This window comes from Leuresthes tenuis, unplaced genomic scaffold, assembly GCF_036924035.1.
Source record: "Leuresthes tenuis unplaced genomic scaffold, fLeuTen1.0.hap1 SCAF_18, whole genome shotgun sequence".
NCBI classification, from domain to species: domain Eukaryota; kingdom Metazoa; phylum Chordata; class Actinopteri; order Atheriniformes; family Atherinopsidae; genus Leuresthes; species Leuresthes tenuis.
In genome coordinates this window covers 15839670-15852341 of record NW_027325372.1, presented here as the reverse complement: position 1 = coordinate 15852341, position 12672 = coordinate 15839670, and the positions used below count along the sequence as shown (strand labels likewise).

At 43.2% G+C, this 12672-nt stretch overlaps 1 protein-coding gene across 1 annotated transcript in view; it reads right to left on the bottom strand.

The window, feature by feature from the left end:
* Positions 1-12672, bottom strand: part of vps50 (VPS50 EARP/GARPII complex subunit) — a 90519-nt gene that overhangs the window by 59513 nt on the left and 18334 nt on the right. The window contains exons 6-11 of the mRNA XM_072370028.1: positions 9812-9882; positions 9089-9206; positions 8530-8565; positions 8039-8121; positions 1471-1513; positions 376-474 (exon numbers count right to left, since the gene is read on the bottom strand). Of these exons, the coding sequence (XP_072226129.1) occupies positions 376-474; positions 1471-1513; positions 8039-8121; positions 8530-8565; positions 9089-9206; positions 9812-9882 (450 nt within the window). The remainder of the gene's footprint in view (positions 1-375; positions 475-1470; positions 1514-8038; positions 8122-8529; positions 8566-9088; positions 9207-9811; positions 9883-12672) is intronic.

Sequence of the window (12672 nt, the reverse complement as noted above, 5' to 3'; positions counted from 1 at the left end):
AAGAAAAAAAAAACCAAACAGCATTGTTTTTTTTCTATTTTTTCCTATTTTGAGTTGTAAGAACAACTAAAAAAAATAAATAAATAAATAAATGACTGCAATAACCACATTTGGTTTGGATAGAAGTTTGACCCACTTCCTGTTTAACAGCTGTACCGGCAATTTCAATTGGCCGTGACAGGCAAAAGTGAACATTCACAATTTGAAGCTTGTAAAGGGTCGTCTGAATATGATCTTTGCCGATTTGGTGCAAACGGGTTAAAAAAATAAATAAATAAATAAAATGCAAAATTAAGTGAGATCAACAAGCAAGTCATCACATCCAGCTGTGTTCAGCCATTTCCCAAAGACATGGAGTCCAGTCCAATCACTGACCTGCGTTTTGCCCAGAAGCGTGTAAGCCAGCTGGACCTTGGTGTAGTGCAAAACATCAAAGTGCTTGCAGGTCTTCGAAAGGGCGACATCAAGCTGCTCCTGGAGCCAGAAATAGATAGATGACAAGGGAATGAGGGGAGCATAGTAAGGGAAAGAGAAAAAAAAAAGAGGGATTATCAACGTTAAGACCGGGGATTGGGATGCACATAGATGTTCAGATGTAAAGCTATCAGGCCAAGGGCAGGTAATTGGATGTGGATGTGGGTGTATATACTGTATGTGTGTGTAAGTCAAAGAAAAAAGAGCCGAAGAAAGTAAGGCAAGTTGCGTAAGAAACTCGAAGGAAGAAGGATGTGATAGTCTTGACGCAATAATCTCAGCTCAAAGAGCAAAGCGCTGACAAAGGCTAAGCGATCAAATGACTTGCAACATCCAACATTTTCTTAAGCCGCATGTGCAAAGCTCCACTTGTGCATAACGCAAAGACTGAAGCGAACAGTAAATGAGGTAAATGAGCAATGTATGCAACGGGGATACCCGGAGGGGCGCAAAACAGGGAAACTCAAGTGTGCTAAAACCAACTTACGGGACCCGACTGTTGAAATGTGTGACATTCTGCATGTGTTTACATCTCTGATTTAGAGGATTTTGCGTCGCTCGCTCGCTAAGTCGTGCTGACAGGTAAACAAACAGCATTCGCGAGCGGCTTTGTATGCGTGTACCTCCTGTGTACAGATAAACCTGCAAATAATTAATCTACTGAAACGAAGTGGCAGCAGAGCAGAGATAATTGAATCTGCATAACCATTTTCCGCGCACAAACATCATGACAGAAAGTAGAGATTAAACGGATGTAATCTACTGTGCTTGCACACACCTACCAACGGCTCTCCGTGTGTGACAAAAAAAAAAAAAAAACATTTTGACAGACCGTAAATGACAGAGAAAATGTCAAAATGGAGTAGAAAAATGCCTTTTTCAGATAAAAACTTCTGGAAGATTACGAGGCAGGAAAGAAATATTGTACACTGTGTTTTGTCTACAGTGACCATGCTTTTTGTAATAGAGTTGGTGATAAAGTAGGAAAGCACAAACCTCTATTTGCTCCAGAGTGTCTTGTAGTTTCGAATTCAGTTCACTGTGGAACAAAGGGGGGAAAAAAAAGGTATTAAGGGTGAATGTCAAGTCAGCGAACAACTTTCAGTTCATTTTCACATTTGTGGATAATGTCACCATAGATATGGTTGGGTTTCCAGACCAGAAGCCATGGATAAACAAAGAGAAAAACCTCTGGAAAGCAGGTGACCGGGCATTCAAAAACAGGAGAGGCAGCTGACTACAGTGTTGCCAGGTCTATCCTTAAAAAAAGGTTGAAGAACATCTACAGGCAACGTGTGGAAGCCCAGTTTAACGTCATGGACACTAGGGGCACGCGGAAGAGCATCAGAGGGATTACTGACCACAAAGGAGGCTTTGTTCATCCCCATACTGATGTCACATTGGCCAATGACTTTAAGAACTTATTTGCTCGTCTTGAATCCAGTAACCACATTTCCACCTGCAGGGATCACACCCACAAAGGAAAACAGGACCCCCCACCAGCAAGCTGTGCACACATGATGCAGGCGCTCGCTGCAGAGGGTTAACCCTCAGAAAGCCACAGACTCGGGTAGATATGCTCAGAAGCTGTGCTGAACAGCTTGCTGAGGTTTTTACTGATATCTTCAATCGCTCCCTGGAGCTGGAAACAGTTCCAAGATGCGTCAAGTCATTGTCCCAGTGCCAAAGCATCATAGATCCACAGAGGACGCAATCTCTTTAGCTCTTCGCACAGCTGTGACACATCTGGACGGGCAGGGCACAAAATGTGAGGATGTTTTTTGTGGGCTTTAGCGCTGCCTTTAATACTGTTGCCACTTCCCAGCTTATTCATTAAGTGCTGGGCATCCAGTGCAACTGGATCCTCAGCTTCCTGTCAGGGAAGCCACAAGTGGTGGATCCAGGCACTCATCTCTCCTCCCGCATAACTCTTGGGGGGGGGGGGGGGGGCAATCCTGCACTTGTTCTACACTAATGACTGTGTCTGTGCGCAGAACTAACACCATTATAAAACTAACACCATTTGCAGATGACATAACAGTGACTGAGTGGCTTTTTCATTCTGATGAATCGGCCTGCTGAGCAGACGTGGAAAATCTGGTGAGATGGTGCGCAGCACACAACTTGGCTCTGAACACGTAAAAAGCCACGGAGCTCGTAACTGGCTTGGAGATCCGGTAATAAGAACTACACTTCTATTCTAATCAACAGAGACCGTGTGGCACGAGTCTCAAGCTTCAAATTCCTGGGAGACACACATCTCAGGTGATCTTGCGGGGACATTGCCAGCATTCTCAGAATGCATTCTGAGAATGCTGGCAAAAAACGAGGCCTTTCTCAGCAAGTGCTGCTCTCCTACCATTGCTGGACCACTGAGAGCATCCTAACCCACTGCATCCGTGCAAGGCTCCACAGCAGCTCCGAAAAGCACAACAATGGCTGGCAAAAGGTTAAGAAGATGGCACACTTGCACATCCATTACCTCATCCGATGCAGCATTACATCGACCAAAACTTCCCACCGAGCCTTTGCCAGGTTGTTCTGTCACCCACACCCACAGCAAGCTGAAATTCCACCATGGTTATTCGTTTGTGAGCTGCTTACAGTATTTTGCTAGTCTGTATGCTCAGTTCAACCCAGCCATTTGCCCGCCTGCTCCCTCTCTACTGCCATTCCAAGTCCCAGATCAGCCTCAGGTTTGTCCCACATGCTTCCCCCACTGCCTTCAGTTTCATCCAGCTCACTTTCCTCAGCCTGCTACAATTTGCAAACAAAAGAAAAAGCATTTAACCTTTGTTAGAGTCTGTGTCCTGTGCTTGGGTTCACCTTGGCTCAGTTTCAAAATATATTATTCATTTCAATCAAACAAGTAAGCTACGCATTTCTACAGGGAAATCACTGGGTGAAAGCTGTGACTATGCACTTGTTTACATGCAAGAGCAATTCTTTCAAAGACACGACATGTCGGCACATCCTTAGTGCTTGCTCAGATTTCGTCTCATCCAACAAAATGCTTTCAGCCACAAGAATCGCAACTTTTTTGCAGATCCCAAGACACAAAGTCAATTCCCTTGTGACTCCCCCAACCCGCACTGCATCCACTCATAATCATCCTCTGTTCCACAGTTTTCCTGCCTCTGTCCCTACTTTGCTTGGGGTCTTTTTCAGGTCAGCTCATCTCTTATGTTGTGCCTTGTGAGCCTGCAGCTGCCCTAGGGAGAGAGTGTCCTTAACAAATTGCTAATTAAGCAACTTGGCTTTAGCTGGGGATAGAAAGTGTGCAGGAGGGATCAGAGAAACGGAGAGGAGACTGTAGACTGAGTCCCACTTGCACTTTGCAAAACAGGTAACAAAATTAGACGCCGCTACCCTTTTTGGACGAGCCTGTGTGTGCCTGTGCGTGTTCGAGCGTGAGACATAGCTGGTTACCAGATGTGTTAACACAACTTGAGCTAAGCGGTGGAACAATAGATGCCAAATGAGCTAAATACTGATGTCATACTGGTCACGGATCCAAAAGCAATACGGAGCGACAGCCAACAGTGAGTGTGCGAAGCTCAACTCTGAAGATGACAAACAGGCTGCGATCGCCACTACTTCCCCACCTGAATCCAGTGAGGTGAATATGTGCCACGGCAACGATAACACCGGAAATTTTCAGCTGCAGGACGAGAAGGAAAAACCAGGGCCAGTGTTATCAGCAGGCACCAAGGGTAAAGAAAATAAAGACATTAGAAAGCTGGCTTAACTAAAGAGAGGTGAACTAATCAATGTCACATCCAGGTTACTGAGGAAATACATCTGAATGTTCACAAGCAAGGCCCAGGAGCGCGCAAGCAAAGGCTTAGACTTCTGGCAGCCACCATAAGGAGATATACCAAAGAGGCTCTGGCCAAGAGGATCAAGGCCCAGTTCATTACTGAGCATTTTAGTCTAACCCTGCTTTTGGGTTATAGTATTGAAAAGAAATCAGAGAAAAGCAGGAACCAGTCCCCACGGCTTGGCAGACGTTAAAGAGTGATAAACATCGACAACAGAGCAGCACCAGGGCTCAATATGACCCACAATGAATGGTCAAACTAAAATACACAGAACAGAAAACAGATTCTCACTCATTTGGAACAAATACCACTCTTTAGATGTGCTTCGGTTTTTACCTTTGAACAAAACCCCTTTAAAACAGTTTAACTCAGTTCATAAAGATGCTCTCTCCAATCAACTTAGAAGCTCTACTTAACTTAACCTGAACAAAAGTAAGCCAAACCAATAAGTCTCCTACTGGTATAACCAGGAACCCTCCACAGTATGTAACTGCCTGTGAAACACCACTAATCTGTGTCCGTGGCCTGTTTAATGCAAAATACTTAATCACAGCGTCCAGTGACTGTGTAGATGCAGCTCCTCCCAACATACGGCCATGCTTTCATGATCAGAAAGAATGCATAAATAACAGATGAGGAGGAAAAAAAACTAATTAACAATCTGTTCCCTGCAGGGACCACAAGGACTGAAACAGCGTCACATGGAAACCAAGAGAGGCCTTTTTTTCCCCCTTTACATTTCACTCTCTACCCTTTTTCAATTATCACAGACGATAGATATACATTAGGCTTTAAGATTAGCTCCTCCACATTGATTCGCTAAAGAGGCAATATGCACTGTGCTTCAAAGGGCCTGCCGGATGTTCACATGTTGCTGCCGTCACGTTCGCCACCGCTACAGGGCACGAGGGGTGGAAGCTCGGAGGCAAAGAGGAGCGCTTCAAAGAGCAAAACATGGCAGGGGAACGGAGAAAGAAAGAGGAGGTTATGTGGGTAAAAAAAAAAAAAAAAAAGAAAAGAAACCTGAGGGGCCGAAGAGGACAGGGTTCATTGGAGAAAATGGATCATGCCTGAACAGAACATGATAAGATCTTTTTGGTTTGTTTTCGGTTTTATACAGAGTTTTACGCTTCCGAACCAAAATTTCATTTCTCTTTTCAGATATTTTGTGCCGACGTCATTGCTAAAAAGCTTGTGACTGAGTTTTGGGCTTCGAGTCTGTAGGAGCTGTAAATGGTTCAATCCTATCACTTCTGTTTCTCAACCCCTACATTTCCTTGTTTTTTGCTTTTGTTTTCCTATATTCCTAGACAGAGAGATAAATACACAGACGTGTGCATATTTCCACGTGGATTTCTCTTGACAAAGTCACCATTGCCTGCATCTGTGCGTGTTCAAAGTTTCACGGTTCAGATCATCTTATGGCACTTCTTTGCAGCACTTTCAGAGTGGACCCCTCTGTATTCTTTGCTTCCTGCTGTCACCACCTATTACGGCAGAAAAATCCAGCAGCTCACGTGAAAATCCAATCAACCGAAAATATTTTGAGCATCTAAATAAAGAAGCAGGTTGACAAGAGCTGTTGAGGCACCAGCCAAAAATCGGCAGCAGTCATGAAAATGACAGAAATGCATCAATTCGCCTCTGCATACAGTAAAAGTGCTACATAATGTTGGCCACAAATAGGCAAATGGGAGAAATGAAGTGGAACCAACTCTGCTTGGGATTCTGCTGCCATAAGAGAACCTGCACTGCAACCATAAGGAGGAGCAGGAAGGCACTGTGGCTATGAATAAACTGGCGAGGTCTTCTTATTGTACTTTGCTCCTGCTGAAGCTTAACTGGAATGATCACAAATAGTGTAATTAAGGAAAATGTAACAGCAACTCTCGATTACACCTCAGAAATCCCGGCTCTCTGTGGCACAGAAGTGACACGGTGTCATCTATATGACACAAATTCTGTCTGTAATTGAAAAACAAAGCACAGGTGTGCGTGGCAAGGATGTTTTCAGGCAGCTGCCACTAAAACAAATCAGAAACAAAATGATCAATCCAGAATGAAAGTTAAAGTTGCAATTTGTATAATGTGGTTTGGAACTTTCGGGAACTACAATAAAAGAGAGAGCATTAATGGGAAACCTTGTTGTAATCAGTGTCTGAGGTCTTTGAGTTATGCTAAACAATCTGTTATCTGCGGTCACGGTGACCTTTCAGTAATCCAAGAGTATGAGTGAACATTTATCCCAAATTTCAAGGCATTGCCTCACGGCATTCCAGAGATATTGTGTTCGCGAGACTGGGATGGACGGGCAGACGAACGACCCAAAAGCATAAATCCTGCAGCCACAGCTGTGCTTCATTTTATGATGATTACAGACACATTTCTACACTGACAGCCTCGAGCGTGGGACTTCTAAGTGAGGATTCATTACATGCGAGCCCTTGCCAAACAAGTTCATTAAACGCTGATTAAAAGTACCTGTGCTAGGTAACCGTCTCTGGATTTCACAGCGAACATGAGATTTAAACCGGGTGTCCGTGCCGACATTCCTAACGCAGGTAGAAATCTGTTTTATGTGCGCCAGAGCTGTGGAGGAGGGGAGCAACTGCAGGGATGGAGACGAATAGGCTGAAGCAGCTACGAACATGGCAGAAAAACCAAGGGGGAGTTCAAGAAAAGTTCCACATACTCCAGCTGGGGGGGGGGCGGCACACACTTTTTACTCTTGTGAGAAGCAGACTGTAAAAACACGTGGTCATTGTTTTTTTTTTTAAACCAGTATCAATGCCAGAGAAGGGAGACAAAAGTTTGAAACTACTGGTTTAACATCGGTGACGAGTTCAGTTCTACACATCTCCGTTAGGGGTAAATCCACAGCTCAGTGAAGACAGCAGCTCCAAGTGGGAGAGAACACTGGGAGGATGTGCGGAGAATGTTTCCTTATCAATCAACAATTCGTGTTCACAACATTAGAACCTGTGTTGTCTCGCAGATTTTCCACACACACCTTTCTTTGAACAACCTTTCTAATCCCAGGACAGAAATACATGTCTGTTGTTATCATATTCGTAGCATTAGCGTGCAACAGGAATGTTTTTTTATTTATTTTCTGATGTGTCTCTTGTGTTTTAGATGTCTGCTAAAGTGTGTTGCCGTGCAACCGTCTCTATGGCATGGCTTACCGGCTGCCTGCCGGAGTCCCTAAATCTTGTAATTGGATGCCTTCTCTACGGAGGATGAGCAGTAATATGCTTAAGTGGGATGCTGCCAGATGCATATTGAACATGCATTCTTGTCTTCGCTGAAAACTGCGATTGCAGAAAGACGCATTTCCCAGCTAAAAGCCGACCTACGTTATCTGCATATCGTAAAGTGCTTTAAAAAAAATAAAAAAAACGATTTTTGACATCAAAAGGAGATGATGATGCACAAAGCCAGAGGAAACAAGAACTCATGTGAGGTTTCTCTAAATAGAGCAATTAGTTTCCAACTTTGAGAAAAACAGGTTAAAAACAAAAATGTCTGGCTCTATTCAATGGGCTTTTCAAAGGAAACACACTTTAAAAGGAGATCAATGTCTAAATATCTTCTGTCTGAGCGGAACAGACATCAGACTATTCCAGACCAAAGAATCATTTTCATATCATGAAATGTTCCAGCCAGCCAGATAATGAGGTACAAGCCCTCTTGGCCTGCTGAATACAGTGAAATGTCACTGTATCAATCAGATCATACTGTACCTAATGCAGCTGTAGTGTTTGAAGGTGCTGGCGGCCTTTTGGCATTCCAGACAGAGCTGGATTGCACCTGGATAGTCTTCTTCCTGAAGGAACAGAGAAGTGAGGTCATTTAATGGATTTTGCAAACGCACCGGATTCGAAGCGTGGGTTAACAGAAAGTAGTTTGCAACTATTCCGTGAACTCCGAAAAACTGCAAACGGCATCGTGTGCGACCCCCCCCCTTCTGTGTGTCAGTTTTCTGATGCGGTCGAACACAACAAATATCTGAAAACAGTTGATACTGCCCAGGTAACCGTGGATTTTCACACAGCGGGTGTCAAATCCATCCCATACGCTGCTGCTGACCTTCACAACAGATAGGCATTTGTCAGTGAATGTGTACTGTTTGCATGGGCTGTGCTTTCAGTGCTGGATCCCTGCTGATGTTTGGCCTTTTAAGTCAATTGTGAACATTTCTGTACGTGTGCGTATGTGTAGGGGATGACAATACCTCAAGCATCTCGCTGAGTCTTACATCTGTTCTTTGCTATAAGAGAGAGAGAGAGGGAGGGAGAAAATAATAGGACATAAATATAACACAACTGGCTCGAAGCTAGTTTCATGCCTTCCAGCTAGGACGATGTTGGCATATTTTCAACATTTTCCCAAGATGAGCAAATCAAACAAGAAAATGATCATTTCTTGATCAAAACAAAATATGTCTGATTAACCCTCATCTTGATTTAAGTGGAGAACAAGTTACAATCATTACCGAGGGCTACAATGATTCATCTAACATGACACAGAGTTTCTGCTTAAACTACCGTCCTGTCCAAAAGGAGCGTTGGTGAGCATAAGAGAGCATTCCTTTTATTTACTTTATTGTTGGAATATTCAAAGACTTAAGCAAAACTTGTGCAGCTGGGTCCTGGGTACAGCTTATTCTGTAATCCTGCAGTTTAAGGAGACTTTTTCAGGGGAGATATGTGGTCGGGCGTCACTGTAAACCAGATTAAACACGCTAAAAACGCAATTTAAATGACACATATCATGTCTGAAGTGTATGTTACCAAAGTCTTGATGGTCCTCAGTGACTTGAGTAGACCTGTCAGCAGCTGTCGTCTCCTCTGATTGGCTAACAGGCCCAGGCTGGCTTCAGTGAACCCCTCCTTCGAAACACTAAGTTGTCTGCAAAAAACAAGTCCCAGGTCAGGTTTACCATTTCCAGTCATTCGAAGACACTGCGAGTCGTACAATATGAAACGTTAAACAACAATGATAACAACTAGATGTACGTAGTGGCTTAGTAAACAAGTACCAAGTCTAAACTGTGCAGTGGTGACAGCAACAGAAGCTAATTTAGCTGCCTGAAGGTGAAAATGTGTAGTCTGAGAAAGATTTCATACAAATGAGTTCTTAAGCATTCTTATATCACAACATGACTCAAACTACTCGTCTACAAAGTTCCAAAATGCAAGAGAGCTTGCGAGTGGCCTGAAGGGCCTATTGGACAGCGCGCACACAAGATGGCTACAACAGCCGAGGCTGCGGGATGGGCTCCAGGTGAGCCGGACATTCGCAGAATGTTATTTTCTCTCACCACGTTTCAGGAAAATCTCCTCTGCGCTATCAAACTGTGCCAAAACACTGTGATCTCCAACAGAAGGAGAATATAGGAGGGGAGATTATTGCGGTTATGAAACGAGCACTTAGTATGCAGCTCAAGTTCGAACGAGCTGCTCGAGCCGCTGTTTCAGTTAGCGAATAGGCGGCACGTAACGGAACACCATTACCTCCTCGCATTAGTGCAAATGACTGCTGCCAGCTGCAGGTTGGTCTGCAACGCCGTCACTCTCTCCAGCTCCTGTGATTAAAGACGAAGAACAGTGATAGAGATCACAATCAATAACACAAAGCAGCATATTATATACAGTGTGTATATGTATACCCATTTTAAAATGTTCATTTGAATGTTAAATTCACTTCCATGCAGGAGTTATTCACTTCCTGAGCAAACCACTTCCCCCACTAAATTAAATAAATGTGTGTATTAGTGAAATAAATACAAGCTAAGATGAACAATGACACCACATCGCTGTTTGAAGCCAAAATGCGGAAGCGATTATTGCTGCCCGTCAATGCAGGAAGGGTCATGAGGCCATTTCCCACTTCCAATCCTCTCACTATGAGTAAGATTTTTCACAAGTGGGAAACAGTCAAGACATTGGCAATCTTCCCAGGGTTGGACGCCCCAGAACTCACCCTAAAGTCTCACCACGCAATGCTCGGGGAAACCCGAAGAGGGCGACATCTCAGAATCTACAAGCCTCCGTTAGCACAACAAAATGTACAAGAAAATTAGACTGAAACAAGTCAAAGGGTTGCCGGGAGAAAACCTCCCCTCTCAAAAAAAAAAAAGAACATGGCAACATTTGTCAGGTTTGTGAAGTCACATCGAAACCAGACACAAACCTTAAATATGCTGCTGTTAGCCTATACTGTCAGTGCCAACAACTTTCAAGACACAGAGATTTCAGTTATCCTTCCTGAGTGATCGCCGCTGACAACAAACATACCCCTCAGACACTTCTCGTCCTTGTTGTGTTTTTATGTTCTTGGTCTACCAGACGCCATGCCTAAGGTGGAAGAAGCTGGTTGTTAGATGTTTTTTTTCGTTTCCATCGCTGTGTCACTTGTTTACAAAAAAAAAGATCCAGTGTTAGAATAAAAATTGGACTTTTACCGATGGAATATGGTCTGGGGAAATCAATTTTCAATGGTAATAAAAAGAAAACCAACAAGGACAGCAGCACTTCAGCCGCGGGCAAAAGATCAGTGATTCCATTCAAACCAATCTGCCCTCATGATCTTGAGTGCTGACGAAGATCTTGATAAGTCCTCGGAGCACTATTCAAAGGTTTATAAACTAGCCAGGTTTTTTCCTCTGGAGGAAAACGCGCCATGTGATGCTTTTCTGGGGAATAGAAACAACATCAACACCAACAAAAAGAAACGTTTCATGGACAGTCCAAAGAGAGTTGTGTCCTTGCCTAAGCTGACAGTGTCTTAGCGAAGCTGCTTTTCTGATGTACTGTAAGCTAAGTAAGCAGTTTTATTGGAGGAATTTGCTTGTGTGATTAAGAACAGGGAGTACAGCAGCAGAGCTCCATCTGCCGACACCTCTAATTATCACTATTCTATGTCCAGTTTGTTGAATCCACATCAAAAAAGAAAACTTGGTGAAAAGATAAAGTGGTGGTTTCATGGGAAAAAGTATATAGAAGAATTTGACCTTCAATAGGAGCAGAACGCGTTAAAACGTCTCCATTTGTGCTTCACTTTCACACTTCTTACTATTCAAAGCGCTAAGCTAAAGCAGGATTGTTGCGATCATGAAGTATGATTTAACAGTGAGTCGTCATATAAATAACTCCTGATTGAATCTTCTCTGTTCTTTTAGACTCACACACGCACAAAATATTAAGAATCAATCATTAAATGTATTTTATTTCTAAAATGTTAGAAATAACTTCTCAGCAACCCGACGGCTCGATCTAGCGTCGGGACACATTTCAACTGAAACAAAAACAGCTAGATGTAGAGCGATAGTTCAGAAAATTAACTGTCGGGGCCATCTGTTGGCAGCAGAGCGTTGTTGCTATGGAAACGAAAAGTACAAAAATAGAGTGAAACACGCTACACAGTCCCTAGCGTCAATCAAACATGCCATCGGCAGGCTCTGGTGGATGTTAAACTGGCGTAGACTAAAATTTGAAAGATTAACTGTCACACGGCGACTCTCTGGGAAAACGATAGAGCCTTAATTCTTATCATTTAAATACATAAACTTCAAGAGAGGAAATGCGATTAATCGTCGGCTTCTTTGGAACAGTACGCTATTCGTATCAGCCACCGTCAACCTCTACAAACAGTGCTAAAATCAATCACACTGACTTGTTCAACAGATATTGTATCCCTTATATTAATACCACTTGTCATCCCGTGAGACATAAACTAATAAAGATTGATACAAACAAGAAAAAAAGCTTCACCCAGACAATAACCCCATGAACCCCCACTTAATCACACATTAAAATCTGAAAAATGCTTGTGTGTGCCAAGCAATGGGAAGTGACCAGGACTGAAATGACTCACGAGGGCCTTCGAAAGATTAATTTTATAAGCTGAATCCAGCTGACTGAATCACAAACTGTGAGCATGGAGCCATAACCTTAGCTGCAGCATTTTTAATAACTGTAAACCTACACTATACCTGATTTATAGTCTTTAAGATGAGGGAAAACTTCATTTAACCTAAACTTAACATGAGGTGCAGAAGCAATTCATGGTACCAGAGTCAGTATCACAGCTAAATACAAAGAAAGAAAAACACAATACTATAATGGTATGACAAACACAAACAGTTACGCTTTCACATAGGCCGGTTTCATTTATATAAACGGTTCAAATTATGTCTCTGAAGTGACAACAGATATGTGCTCAGTGGCAAATCTGGTCAAGGAAGAAACCACTTCTTTCTGGGTCCAACAGAGGTGAATCTTCTCCAAACAAAACCACAGTCTGCTGTGCAGTCTGCCCCAAAACGCCGCCTGCCATCATCCACACACAGCAGATGAGCAAACACAAAGGCCTT